Source organism: Anguilla anguilla, chromosome 16, assembly GCF_013347855.1.
Source record: "Anguilla anguilla isolate fAngAng1 chromosome 16, fAngAng1.pri, whole genome shotgun sequence".
Taxonomy (NCBI): Eukaryota; Metazoa; Chordata; class Actinopteri; order Anguilliformes; family Anguillidae; genus Anguilla; species Anguilla anguilla.
The window spans coordinates 19,715,168-19,728,528 of record NC_049216.1 but is presented as its reverse complement, the minus strand read 5'-3'; the positions used below and the strand labels follow the sequence as shown (position 1 = coordinate 19,728,528).

Genomic DNA, 13,361 nt, shown 5'->3' with positions numbered 1-13,361 from the left:
CAGGAGAGGGAAAAAGGTCAGCAGTGAATAGATTAGTGTAGATTCCCTCCTCCAGGCCCCTCCCTGCGCTGTAGTCACACGGCCAAGTGAACGGGGGGGGGCGAGGGCCTGCATGCCTGCCAAAGTCACGTGCCCGCTCTGCTGAAGCCGTTCAGCCCGTTCAGGCATCCGGTCGGGATTCAGGGAAAACATGCTGATGCTGTTCCTCCAAGAATCCGCCGCGCGTGTCTCTAGAGCTGCATGGGCCATGGTGAAAGAATTCAGCTAAGGGGGGCGGGGGGGGGGGGGGGGGGGGGGGGGGGGGGGAGAGGGGGTTGGCCAAAAAAATGCTTGGAAGCCGTGACTTGAGTTGAGGACCTTGAGTGTTTGCTCTCGTCTCTCCAGAGGCCTAGATTCAAGGCCCTTTTTTCAGTCCTTGCTAGTATCTAATGTCTTAATATGTGATCTAGAACATTTGCTCTGATAGGTTCTGCAAACTGCTGTGGTTGGTGTCTGGCAGTTCTCTTTCTCAAAGTGATGATTATTACGGGAAGTTTAAGCAGTAAATGCTTGACTGTGCCTCAGCAGTATCTGTGACTCTAGAAGGGACTGCTTGTTGCATTTTAACTTCTGCTGAAAGTATGACTTCCCCAGCATGTCTTGAAGACTGTATACAGCTCTTAACTGGACCCCTGTCTCAGTTTGCCTGGCAATTTGTAATATGGAAAGTTAAATGTATTTATTAATTAGTCAAATGTTTTATTACTTTAAATGGTCAGCTGCACTGCGTTATTATTTCACGCGTTGTATATTTCAGTACATGGAATCGATAAAAATGAAGAAAATGTTGGGGCGAGCGCCGATGGTCTTTAAGTGTTTACATAAAATGCTGCATAACGTCACCTCTCAAGCAGAGGTTGAGTGAAAAAGGTAGCATTCTCTTGATTTGATCCAAATGCTATTTCCTTGGATCAAGACAAGTGAGCGCTGTCTTTTTCACTCAAGCCAAGCTTGAGAGGTGATGTTATACTAAATTCTCTTTTCTTTGGGGGTTTTGTCATTATTATTACTATCACTTGTGCCTCTACAGTGGTGTGGCATCCATGTTGTTATGTTGTTTATGTGTATATGTATCCATGCATTTAATGCCCATGTTCTGGCCCCAGGGGACTGTGAGGGTAAACTGGCTTCAGTATCACGTACTGTTTACCAGACATATGTGCATTCTGTTACTTCATGTGCCTGACAGGCGTTAGAGAATGGAATGCTTGTTTGATTTTAACCCCACATTTTGCTTCTGTTTTTATAAAATTTTTGATTGCCGCACAATTAATTTATCTGTTATATATTGCTGTATATTTTTTAAAACACACAAAAAAAGTATTTTACATGTTTACATACAGAAAACCACATGCACATTATTGTAATTACAATTTCCTCACTTAGATATGGCTTTCAAATATGTGTCAAAACACTTCAGTCTAATTCGTTTTGCATACGGCTATTACTCATGACTTTTAAAAGCCCCTTATGGAATTGAAAATAAAATTCTTCTTCTCATCTCATAGAATTTCTGTATATTGTATGTGTGAGAAGGGAGTGATCTGTAAAAGCAGAATAATACTTTTCTACAAGGAATGACCTCGCAATAATCTTTGAAAATGAGTACAATATTTTATAGTGCATCACAAAGAAGGAGATTTGTTGATGAGTATGCATGATGTGTGAGTTACCTGACCCATGCTGTATGTGTATACTTTAAGAAGTGCCTTTACTTATTCTGTCCTTTTGTACACTGTAAGTTAGTGCACTTTATTAATTAAACATTCCAATATGAACAATGTATCTTTGGCTTTTTAAAATTCCTATATTTATGGTTTATTGATATAATTTAACTGCCTTGCCATTTTTCCCCCATTTCAATTATTAAATGAACTATTTGCTTCAATTTCAATAATTTGTATTTTTCTTTATTGCTTTGGAAGGTACAGGCCTGTGGTGATATAAATTGCTAATAAAAATTGACTTAATCAGTATTTGCAACAATTGAAAGTGATGGCATACCCAGCTTAGCTTGTAGAAGAGCAATATTATAAAACATCATCCTGACCTGCAAGGTATAGTGTTGACCAATGTAAGAGAACTTTGTCCTAAACCAGGGCCATATAAATTAATATTCTTATGAAGTGCTATTGTAGTTGTTACTGTCCTTTAAGTCTTTACCATTGGTCTTAGGTTCCAGGAACTTACAGCATATAGTTTATTTGTGGTTCTTTGCCTTTTTGCTTTAGGACAGATTTGCTTAAGATGCCCTTTTGAAAATCCGCATGGATTACACATGGACTATCATGTTCTGTACTTTCCCAAGGTCTTTGCAGTGGTGTGACTGTAATGGATAGCTTAGAGACAGCAAAGCCTCTGTCACCCTACACAATGTAGGCCAAACAATAGAACTGTCGCGCATCTAAAAAGGACAGTGCCTGATGCTCTGGGTAAGTTTTTTTTTTTAAGCAGCTAGATCTTGTCAATATGTCTGTTGTACATTGTATACTATTTTTTCTTGCTTCTTGGCCAACATGTTTCTGTAATCCTCTATTATCCTTTGTCATAAACCCTGAAGCCTCATTCCTCATTTGCAGTCAATAAACTGCATGGGAGTTCATACAAAGCCTGCTCAGAACAACAAAATTTGCTGTCCAGCGTGGGTTTCTGTGAGTGAGAGAGAAACACTGTGTGTGTGTGTGTGTGTGTGTGTGCAAGAGACAGAGAGAGAGAGAGAGAGAGGGGGGGAGCAGTGTGAGAGGGAGAGAGTGAGAGACAGACTGGACAATGTGATTTCAGTCACATTGGTATGAGTGAAACATCAATACAACAAAATATTTTTTTGCAAATACAAATCTGGAAAATTTTGGTATTTGAAATTAAATGTATATTTATTGTGGGTTGCAGCTGAATGGGTAGAAGAGATTTTGGAAGGCCTGCCCTTTTTTCACTTTAGTGTCTTACTGGAGTGCATTATTGAGGTACAACAGTCTGTTATGGCTTTGGGTGCTGAATACATTCAAGCTGCTTTACTTGGTTTGGAAGCTGCATTGCTACACTGTTGCCCCCTTATAAGCTAGGTCACTGCCTCCTGATGTTTCTACTGTTGTTCATCTTTACTGTAGATCTAATGCTTAGAGTGGGTAATATACTAACTCCTTTGGACTTACATAGGGGAATATGCTGATATCATGTGCTGCACTGACTCTTCCTGGCAGGCCTCATCACAGATTGTATGGTTTGTGATGCTGTTGTGAGAATTGCAAAGGGTTTAACCCCAGGCACTGCCCTTTCTGGCTGAGTAATGTCAGCTTCTCTCATGGTTGCCTGTTCTTTGACATGTCGGAGTCAGAACTCCAATGTACAGCAAGGGGCTGCAACCCTAATCATGGAGAGCCACAAGCTCTGCTGTCTTTTTTCACCTTAAAATCAGCACGCAATTCACACCCAAGTAACCAGGTGAAGTAAGTTTACTATGTAATCAGCTGCTCTGATTGTTTAATTAAGTGCAGTGTCCACTGAAAACCAACAGAGCTTGTGGCTCTCCAAAAGCTAATATATTTTATAGAGCTAGCATTCTTTCAAAGGTATAAAATTTCAGCTAAACCAAGACCACTTGTTCCCAGGGCTGTAATGACAAGACTGCATACATTGTTGTCCGTACAGAGATGACCATACATGGCATCAGGCCACAATATAAACATTCCTCAAAACAAGTAGCCTACAGTATACAATACATTTTACCCTTAGTGTAGCCTATAGCAGAGACCAATTTCCAAAATTTCTCAGACTGTCTTTAGTAACAAGGATCCTGTAGATTTTCTAGTCTTATGACTGAAGTGAACTTAAAAAAACAACAAAAAAAAACAACTGTGTTCAGCCTACTGTAATTGTCACCACTACAGAATAAGTGCTTACATAAATATAAACTGTATTTATTTTTTAAACCGACAATTATTGTTTTAAATTTGCTAACCAATATCCTATTCCCATAGCACTCCCTGGTGGTCTGATTTTGCTATTACTTTCAAACCTTACCAAAACCTGCAGGCTACAACTTTCCAAAAATCCTGGTGCATTTGTCATAGTGATCTCCTGCGCTGACAAATTAATGCCAGCAACATTCAGCAACTGCACATCTTAAAATCATAACGAGCTTGTTCCTAGAAAATACACAGTATATCTAAAGCAATGAGGTTGCAAAACTTTTAACCCTATAGGGGGCAGCATACACTATAAAACGCTACCTCCATAATCTCACAATGCACCGATGGCACTAAATGAAAAAGCACCCTTAGACCTGCTATACATTTTTAAGAATTCATTTTTTAACATGCTTTGTTATAAACCTTCATACATTCAAATTCTCACTATAAAAGTAAACATATAACATAATATGTTATATATATTATCAGCGGTCTATTTAAAATTTGATTAATGAATGTGTTTAATCTTTCAGACAAATAAATGGGTCAGTTTTAATTTATTACATGTAATCTCAAATTGTCTTAGTATATTCAGCTCATTGCACTCACAACACCGAACAGTCAGCCGCTTTCACTTTCTAAGAAAACTAATCTTTCAAAAACCTGACCTTAATCCTATCGATTATTTTCTTTTATTTGGATATAAGTAAACGTAAATGTATTAAATATTTAAATATTGCTGTTTGGGCACTAATTTCAGTGACAATGAGAAAGAAATGGTCAATATTTGCTCAGCTCTTTTAAATGGATGCATTTTGAATCTACAAAAACAGATGAGTCATCTTTTGAAATGAAAGAGAAATGCTGAAAATTGAAACCACAAGTATCAGTAGCCACCATAGCCAGAAATGCAATAACAACACAAAGACACACCAGTTGTGCCATGTTGTAAAATTGCAACAAAACTAGTTCAGCAATTTTTACTTTGATTTCAGGTTTGCTTCACTGCACATAATGTCTGTAGTCTCACTGTTCTTACTGTAGTTAATATGTAAGGAATAAACCACGAGGGGCTGTCCTGTTATTGGAAAATAATGTACGACAGGGATGATGATGCGGCCGAGGCAAAGCCGAGGTCGCTTAACCACACCCGAAGTACCTACCTTAATTAAATTTCACATTAATATTCTAATTTCAAAATGTCTGTATTTCAGTTATATATGTGTGTGTGTGTGTGTGTGTGTGTGGCCTATACATATATAATTTCGAAATATAACTGAAATACATAAACAAATTTAAAATTTGAATATTAATCAAATGTCTGATTTGCTACATTCAGAAATTGCCGAATATAATGGTCCAAAGAATGTATCCAGTTACTACCAGTCTGAAGTAAGTCAACAAACGCCATGACCTACTAACATCTGACATAACTTGTGATGTTTATCCAAGCGAACACAACCACTCTCGTGAGAACTAGCTACTCGGCAATTTAAATGACTCACAGTAACTTAATATTAATTCGTAAAAATCTCATCAAAGTGTTTTCAATGAATTAAACTTCTCTTCTTCACCTGCACCGGGACACTGTACCTGAACAGATTTTCAAAGTAAACAGTGAGACGTCACTGCGCCCTCAGTGGGCTGGGGCTGGGGCAGGGGCTGGGGCTCGGAGAGGGGTTGGGACTCCAGCTTGACTGCGGTGGAAGTTAACAGAAGGGAGGGAGAGCATGGGGAACGACTGCTGACACTTAGTATATCTTATTTCAAAGACGGATTGACCAAATTATCGCCAGAAAGAACAGCAAATATTGAAAAAACGGCACCGGTAAACATGCAGGTGCAGCATCATTTGCAAATAGCATTTAAGTCCAATTGCGTATAGGTACGGTGGAGGCCATTGACAGTTAATGGTAAGCCTGCTGTTCTCTGTTTGGAATCTGTGCCTATTCCTAACCGTTGTGGCTGGTTAGGCCTTTCATCCTCAGTCTGGTGTGCGTCGTTTATCCGCGTCTCCCACCGCCCTGTCGTTAGCTAAATGACAGAGGTGACCAGTCTGGTGTTCTTTGTCACAATGACAAGAAGAAAATATTTGCGGTTTCGTTATGATACGCGTTGGTTCTTAGCTGGCAACTAGCGGCAAAGAGTAGCCAGCTCGCTACGTTAGCTAGGTTGCTGTGTCTGCATTGGAAATTCTTTGTGATAATGACATAAGTTAGCTACTAGCATGCCTTCGTTCTGAGCTAGCGAGTTGCTAGTACAGGTAGCTAGTTATGAGAAGAGCTTAGTATTAATGTTTGGCTAACAATTATCTTATGATAGAAGTATGCTTACAGAGCTCAATTAATATAGCCACAACTAATTTCGCATACTGGCTAGAAACAAAAGTAGCAAACTAGCTATGCGTATCTAGCTAAACATGTCTGCTAGCCTAATTAACTAGCTAGCTAGACTAAGATATCTAAAAGGGTAACTTAACTAGGTTATAGCTGTAGACAACACTAACTAGCCAAGCTGATCAAAATCCAGCTTTTAATCTTGAAGTGTATAGTGTCAGTGTTATGTGGATGGCTATTTACCTGGTGTACTGTTTTTATTCAGTGTTAGTTTTCAGGTTAGTCAGCATTTGCTGGCTAGCTAATGCTAGCCATTTTGCCACATTTTTTGCATAAATGCCTCGATAAAGGGCAGCTGGATGCATTTTGTGAATAGTCTGTGTGGTTAGTGGCAATTGGTAATTAATAATTGGAGGTGAGGGTCAAGCCCAGCATCGTTTCCCACTCCAGCTAGCTAAATTCAGTTTTATTACTATTACTTGGCATGGGCTTGGCATGGGCTGTGTTAGCAGCATCGTTATTTGACAGTCAGTGATGCAGAATGATGAGTGCTGTTTTAATCAAAGAAGGATTTAACATTGGATAAAGAAAGATAGCTAGCCGGCTTGCTTTTGTTTATTGAGTTTATTGTGCAGCTGTAAAATGGGTGAATATGCTAGAGGTGGCTATTTGAGTTGTCTAGCTAGCAGTCACTATCCAGTAGCTCACAGTAGCCAATTAGATAGCCACAGTATATAGCTAGCATTAGCGGTCTAACATAGTTGGTTAGTGCTGTCGTAGTAATGGCAGTCACGACGGCGATGTTGTTCAGCATTTTGCTAGTGGTTACGAGCTTGCTAGCAATCTTAGTTGATGTCTGTCTGACTAACGTTAGGCACGTCAGACATACAGCGGCACAACTGTGAGGCAATGAATGGGTTCATACCGCGGAGCTGTCTTCCCATGGTCGTCCTTACACAGTTATGAACTAGCTAAGAACATACTGAAGCCGCCCTGTCTTTTGCACCAAACCAGTGCGACCAAGGAGATCGGCTCGTTGTACCGGCCAGAAGTAACGTAGTAATGTGGAAATAAGACAAATTAAACTTTGCGTAACTGCAAGCTTTGTCATGAACTTTGTCCCGATTAATTCTGGGGAAGATTTTTTTCAGGTAATTCTTTAGTCCTGAATAGTTTCAATACATTGTTGCACGCAGTTTAAGTGAAGGACATTGTGAAATGGTTCATTAGTGGTACTGAAGGGAAAATATACTGTCATCATTACATAATTGAAGTGTTTATTTTTTTAATCACGACCTCAGTTTGGTGAAGTTTGGCTCATTCCGTGTAAAATGTCTTGTTGATTTTTGTTGTAATTTGATTAGGAAGTCTCAGACGTGGTTGTGTTATTGAGATGTTGCCTAGCTTGAGGGTTTTTTAAATTCAGGATTGAATGAAAACTCTGAAATGAAATTATGAATATATGGAGGAACTAGGCTATAGTAATCAGAATATGGGAATAGCCTATGGATACCTGCCTAGGTAGATCTATGTCAACTTGATAAAACTGGTTAATAATCAATTTGTGAAAGTTTGTGTTAATATTTAACTGTACAACCACCTACGATGTAATCGTGCACACATTTCAGAATCTGTGCTCTATTAGAAGTAATATAGATGGGTTGATGAACCCTGTTTTAAAATGGGAGGATTGTCAGAATTAGTTCATTTGTAAATTGTGGGTGTGTTTGGCCATCTCATTGGCTTAGTTGACTTATTGGACAAAAAACAAAGTTAAAGGGGAGCAAATTTTGTTGTACCATAGCTGTGTCTTATGTCAGGTGTGGTGTAAGAAAGTGCACATGGTTGCTGTGGTTTGAAAAATGTTATCAGATATTATCAGACATAGCCTATATGAAATGTGATCCAAGTGAAACATACTTAAATGGGACAATTCACTTTCTGGGTGTTTTTAGACTTTATGTAATGTTTTGGGTATGTTCTTCAATAGGCCCAGATATTTTAGATACTTTAGAATGGTTCCAATGGTGGGTGGGGGGGGGGGGGGGGGGGGGGAGAATCAGGTAGTATACAGTGCACAACATCTGGAGGCACATGGTTGCTAAACATGCTGCTTTGGAGGTAATTGAAAGTGTATTTTTGTATTGTTTTTTTTTTTGTTTGTTTTTTTTGAAGTGCTTATCCATAAGTGCCCCTATACGAGCAATTGTAAAGCCGACTGGTGAACAGAAACTTCTGTGAGTACCCTTTGCTGCACACAGAAACTGCCCGGACCAGTTAAAAATATGCACTGAAACTGAAATAATATAAAAAAAACTCCAGAATGTGAACCATCCCTTTAAAGTGGAGTAGAGTGGTTATTTTTCTCAATTAGAGTGCTTAGGCCTAACTTACCTGAATTGGACCAGGAATAAAGCCAGATTTCTTTCATCCCTTTCATTTTCCAGTGCAGTTACTCCTATTCTGTGCATTTTCTGGGATGGGCACTTTTATATGGTTGAAAACATGAATTGTAAATGGATGAATTCTTCAGTTCATTTGCAAGCTTTTATTGGGTCTTACAATTTGGGATTTTATTAAATAATAGCACAGTTAATGTGGCAATCATTTTTCAACTAAGCAGTCCCAGAACCAACAGGGTACCTCTCACAGACTGGTTGATAGGCCGGTTAGAGGAGTCTGACTGACTGCTGCGATAACAGTATTTTGCCATCAGAGAAGGCACAACGGATAGGAACAGTGCCTGCTCAGTTCTTATTTTTTTCTTTACTTCGTCACGGATCCTTTGATCTGATGCATGTATAATTTGACCAAAGTAAAAAAGTGGGCCTGTTCTCTCGTGTGCCTCGCGTACTGCATCTGTATCATGCAAAATCACTACCACCCCACCTACCCTACCCCTGTCAGCTTAACTTTCTGCAACAGGTCTCTACTAGTCTGAGATCATAACTGGTCATTATCATTGCCTGGTATTAATGATTGAAGAAATGTTAACTGTTGTAGTTATTTAAATCGCCTACAGCTCTTTTGGGTACGATTCTTGTGGTTGTAAGGTTTATTTTGTATTCTGGATGATGCATGCATGGTAAATGGTGGGTTTGTTTGGCAGTTGCGGTTTAATTTAGAAAAGTAGGCTGTTGCATGTCTGTAATTGATGCTTCTAAAAAGCGTTGAAGCATTGCAAACCTCTTCATGTAGGCTAATCCAGGTAACTGTGTTATCTTACTTAGTGCTCTGGGTTTACACAACCTACACTTGTAAATAGTAGTTTAAACAATGCTTTTGATGCAAAAATTAGCCTTTGTTTTCAGGGATGGTTTAGTGTGCAGTGCTATGCAACTCTGCAATGTGAAGTTATATGATATTTGGCTTATTTTTAGTTATATGATATTTTAACTTTGTCCTGTGGGCTTTTCTACTGTGTCACCTCCATTGCATTGTGTCTGTCCATTGCATTTTCAGGTAGAATTTTGGGTTTGAGGTTCCTCATTCATATGTCATTTCATGTCTAGATTGCCTCCTTGAGTTATGTGTCATTCAGATTTATTTAATTACCTGACCCAGAGCCCTCCAGATAAATGGGCAGATGAGCTGTAAGCTTTGGAGAAGTGTCTTGGAAAAGTGAATTTATCCAATCAAGGATCTGCACAGATTGAGATCAATAGTATTTGTGACCACTCCCATGCAGTACATTTTATTTCTTTCAGCTGGTAGACACAAGGTGTATGCTCTGGCTGCTCAGAGTGGCCTAGTAATGTAGAGAATGCACCAAAGCACAGTCTGATACGGACGGATCCTTGGAGTGTTGAAACCCTGCATGCTGGCGCCAGTTTAGCACAGGCCCCGCCCGTAGCATGGTTCTTTAGGGACTGGATAGAGACTTTGGTCTTTAATGGTCCAGGAGATCGATTAATGTTACTCACTGTCTGTTCCGAGGCACATTTCTGAACAGGAACGGGTCTGTTAAGCCAACGCATCACTGTTCGGTTTAGCCTATCTTCTGAACAGTTTTTGCTGTCCCAAATCTGTGGGTTGTGTCTCATTGGCTGCTGCGGTAAAGGCCCTGTGATTGGGCGTCAGTTAGGGTTTACTGTAGAGCCCCTGTGACGCGTCCCGCCCCGCCCGCAGGACTGATGGCGCCTGAGTGACGTGCCATGGCCCTGATGATCCCCCCGGTGAAGCTGAAATGGCTGGAACACCTCAACAGCTCGTGGATCACAGAGGACAGCGAGTCCATCGCCACGCGGGAGGGCGTGTCGGTGCTCCACTCCAAGCTGCTGGCCAACAAAGAGGTGGTGCTGCTGCCGCAGCAGGTGCTGTGCCTGAAGGGCCCGCAGCTGCCCGACTTTGAGCGCGAGTCGCTCTCCAGCGATGAGCAGGAGCACTACCTGGACGCCCTGCTGGGCAGCCAGCTGGCCCTGGCCAAGACGGTGTGCTCGGACTCGCCCTTCGCCGCCGCGCTGCGCAAGCGGCTGCTGGTGCTGCAGCGCGTCTTCTACGCGCTCTCCAACAAGTACCACGACAAGGGCAAGGTGAAGCAGCAGCAGCACTCGCCCGAGAGCAGCGCCGGGGCGGCCGACCTGCACTCGGTGAGCGAGCGCCCGCGCTCCAGCACCGACGCGCTCATCGAGATGGGCGTGCGCACGGGCCTCAGCCTGCTCTTCGCCCTGCTGCGCCAGAGCTGGATGACGCCGCCGCCCGGCCCGGGCCTCAACCTGTGCAACGATGTCATCCACACGGCCATCGACGTGGTCAGCTCGCTGCCGCCGCTGTCGCTGGCCAACGAGAGCAAGATCCCGCCCATGGGCCTGGACTGCCTGGCCCAGGTGACGGGCTTCCTGAAGGGCGTGACCATGCCCAACTCGGGGGCGGACATCCTGGGCCGCAGGCTGGCGTCGGAGCTGCTGCTGGGGCTGGCCGCGCAGCGCGGCTCCCTGCGCTACCTGCTGGAGTGGATCGAGATGGCGCTGGCCGCGTCGGCCGTCGTCAGCGCCATGGAGAAGAGCCGCGACGCCCTCGGTCAGGAGGGGCTCATCGGCTACGACTGCTTCATGAACATCCTGATGCAGATGCGCCGCTCGCTGGTAACCGCCCCGAAACGTTCCGTACGCCTTCCCCCGTTTGGGTTCTCCTTCCTTCAGTCCCCGTTATAAATCCTTGCAATTATTGTCTGCTTGATGCTATTTGTTCAGTTTTAGTTCTGCTCTTATTTTTTCAATAGCTGCATTTCCTAGTCTTATTGGACTGTTTTTCTGCTCAGTATTATTTCTGTTGCTCCTAGTAAAGTGCTTCATACACCATGCTTGTAAAGCATCATACAAATGAAGTTGTTATTGGTAGCAGTAGTAGTGGTAGTCATAGTGGTAGTAGTACCAATGGTAGTAGTAATAACAGGGTTATTAACAGCGATAGTAGTAATAATAGGGGTAGTAACAGTGGTAGTAGTAATAATAGTGGTAGTGATAGTTGTAGTAGTAAGAATCTGTGAGAATAGGGCAGAGGATTGTGTGTAGCTAGGCAGAGGAGTAGGCCGCTGTGGCTGGTGTAGCAGTCTGCATGTGAGCCGTTGTGCTAAACCTGTGTGCTGTGTTCTCCTGCCCCAGGGCTCCTCTGCGGATCGAAACCAGTGGAGGGAGCCCACGCGGACGGCCGACGGGCTCTGCTCCCTGTACGAGGCGGCGCTCTGCCTGTTCGAAGAGGTAACGCCGTCCCCTTCTCACGCCTGCATTACTCTCATACTCGCCGCTCTGTGTAACTTGCACAACGCCGCCGCGGCCAGTAAACGTTGACCACGTTGCGTCGTTGTGCGCAGTAGCGTGTGCATCATTCTGAGAGCTCCCGTTTCGTTTCGGGGGGGGGAGCAGGTGTGCAGAATGGCGTCGGACTACTCGCGGACCTGCGCCAGCCCGGACAGCATCCAGACGGGGGAGGCGCCCATGGTCTCGGAGACCTGCGAGGTGTACGTCTGGGGCAGCAACAGCAGCCACCAGCTGGTGGAAGGCACCCAGGAGAAGATCCTGCAGCCCAAGCTGGCGCCCAGCTTTGCCGACGCCCAGACGGTAAGGAGGCAGCGCACGTCTCCCACGAGCAGCCCTCAGTGTGCGGAAGCACACTCCTCACCGCGCTCGCCCGTGGAAATCAATAATGCAATCGCAGACCGGCTAAGGGAGTTAATGCTGAGAGTTCCTGCGTTTCTTTAAAGAAAGGCCCTAAAGCAAAGATCAAAGAGGGAAAAATGCATGGTTCGTAATAAAGCTGTAACCTGCTTTTCTAGAAAACTGCTTGTGTGCTTATGGCTCGGGTGGAGAGCTATGGATGAAGCTGTCCAGTGTGGTTTTCCCCTCCGTTACGCAATCTCATAGATCTTTGTTGATAATGGCGAAGGGCATAAATAATGCATTGCCACAGCCTCTTCTGCTATCTCCTCGGACTATGCCGGGTATTGTGCTGGCTCCTTCACGGCTAACAGGGTTTACGTAAACAGATAAAGTTATTTTTAAAAGCACTTGTTTATAGCCCCGCCCCTCGGTTGTGTTTGGCGGCGCTGACCCTCCTCTCCTCCGCCCGTCAGATCGAAGCGGGGCAGTACTGCACCTTCGTCATCTCGTCCGACGGCTCGGTGCGGGCCTGCGGGAAGGGCAGCTACGGGCGGCTGGGCCTGGGCGACTCCAACAACCAGTCCACCCTCAAGAAGCTGACCTTCGAGCCCCACCGGGCCATCAAGAAGGTGTCGTCCTCCAAGGGCTCGGACGGCCACACCCTGGCCTTCACCACCGAGGGCGAGGTGTTCAGCTGGGGCGACGGCGACTACGGCAAGCTGGGCCACGGCAACAGCTCCACGCAGAAGTACCCCAAGCTCATCCAGGGGCCCCTGCAGGGAAAGGTGGGCCCCCTCTGTAGACACGCCTGCCGTGCTCCGAGCACAGGGCATTAGGGCCCCAGGGCCTTCAGAAAATGAGCTCCAGGTCAGAGAGCAGAATGACGCATGCTGTATGCAAAGTGGACAAGGGCGGCTGAGCAGTTTTTGCGTGTTATTTAAAATCAGAATGTTCACACATTAGAATGAAATCCTAAATAA

At 43.8% G+C, this 13,361-nt stretch overlaps 1 protein-coding gene across 5 annotated transcripts in view; it reads left to right on the top strand.

The window, feature by feature from the left end:
• Positions 1-5,622: 5,622 nt before the first annotated feature.
• The window catches only part of herc1 (HECT and RLD domain containing E3 ubiquitin protein ligase family member 1), a 69,503-nt gene continuing 61,764 nt past the window's right edge, over positions 5,623-13,361 (top strand). For all 5 annotated transcript variants that reach the window (XM_035396085.1, XM_035396084.1, XM_035396083.1 and 2 more), the window contains exons 1-5: positions 5,623-5,860; positions 10,412-11,367; positions 11,887-11,982; positions 12,148-12,342; positions 12,855-13,166. In XM_035396085.1, coding sequence (XP_035251976.1) covers positions 10,438-11,367; positions 11,887-11,982; positions 12,148-12,342; positions 12,855-13,166 — 1,533 coding nt within the window. In that variant the 5' untranslated portion in view covers positions 5,623-5,860; positions 10,412-10,437. The remainder of the gene's footprint in view (positions 5,861-10,411; positions 11,368-11,886; positions 11,983-12,147; positions 12,343-12,854; positions 13,167-13,361) is intronic.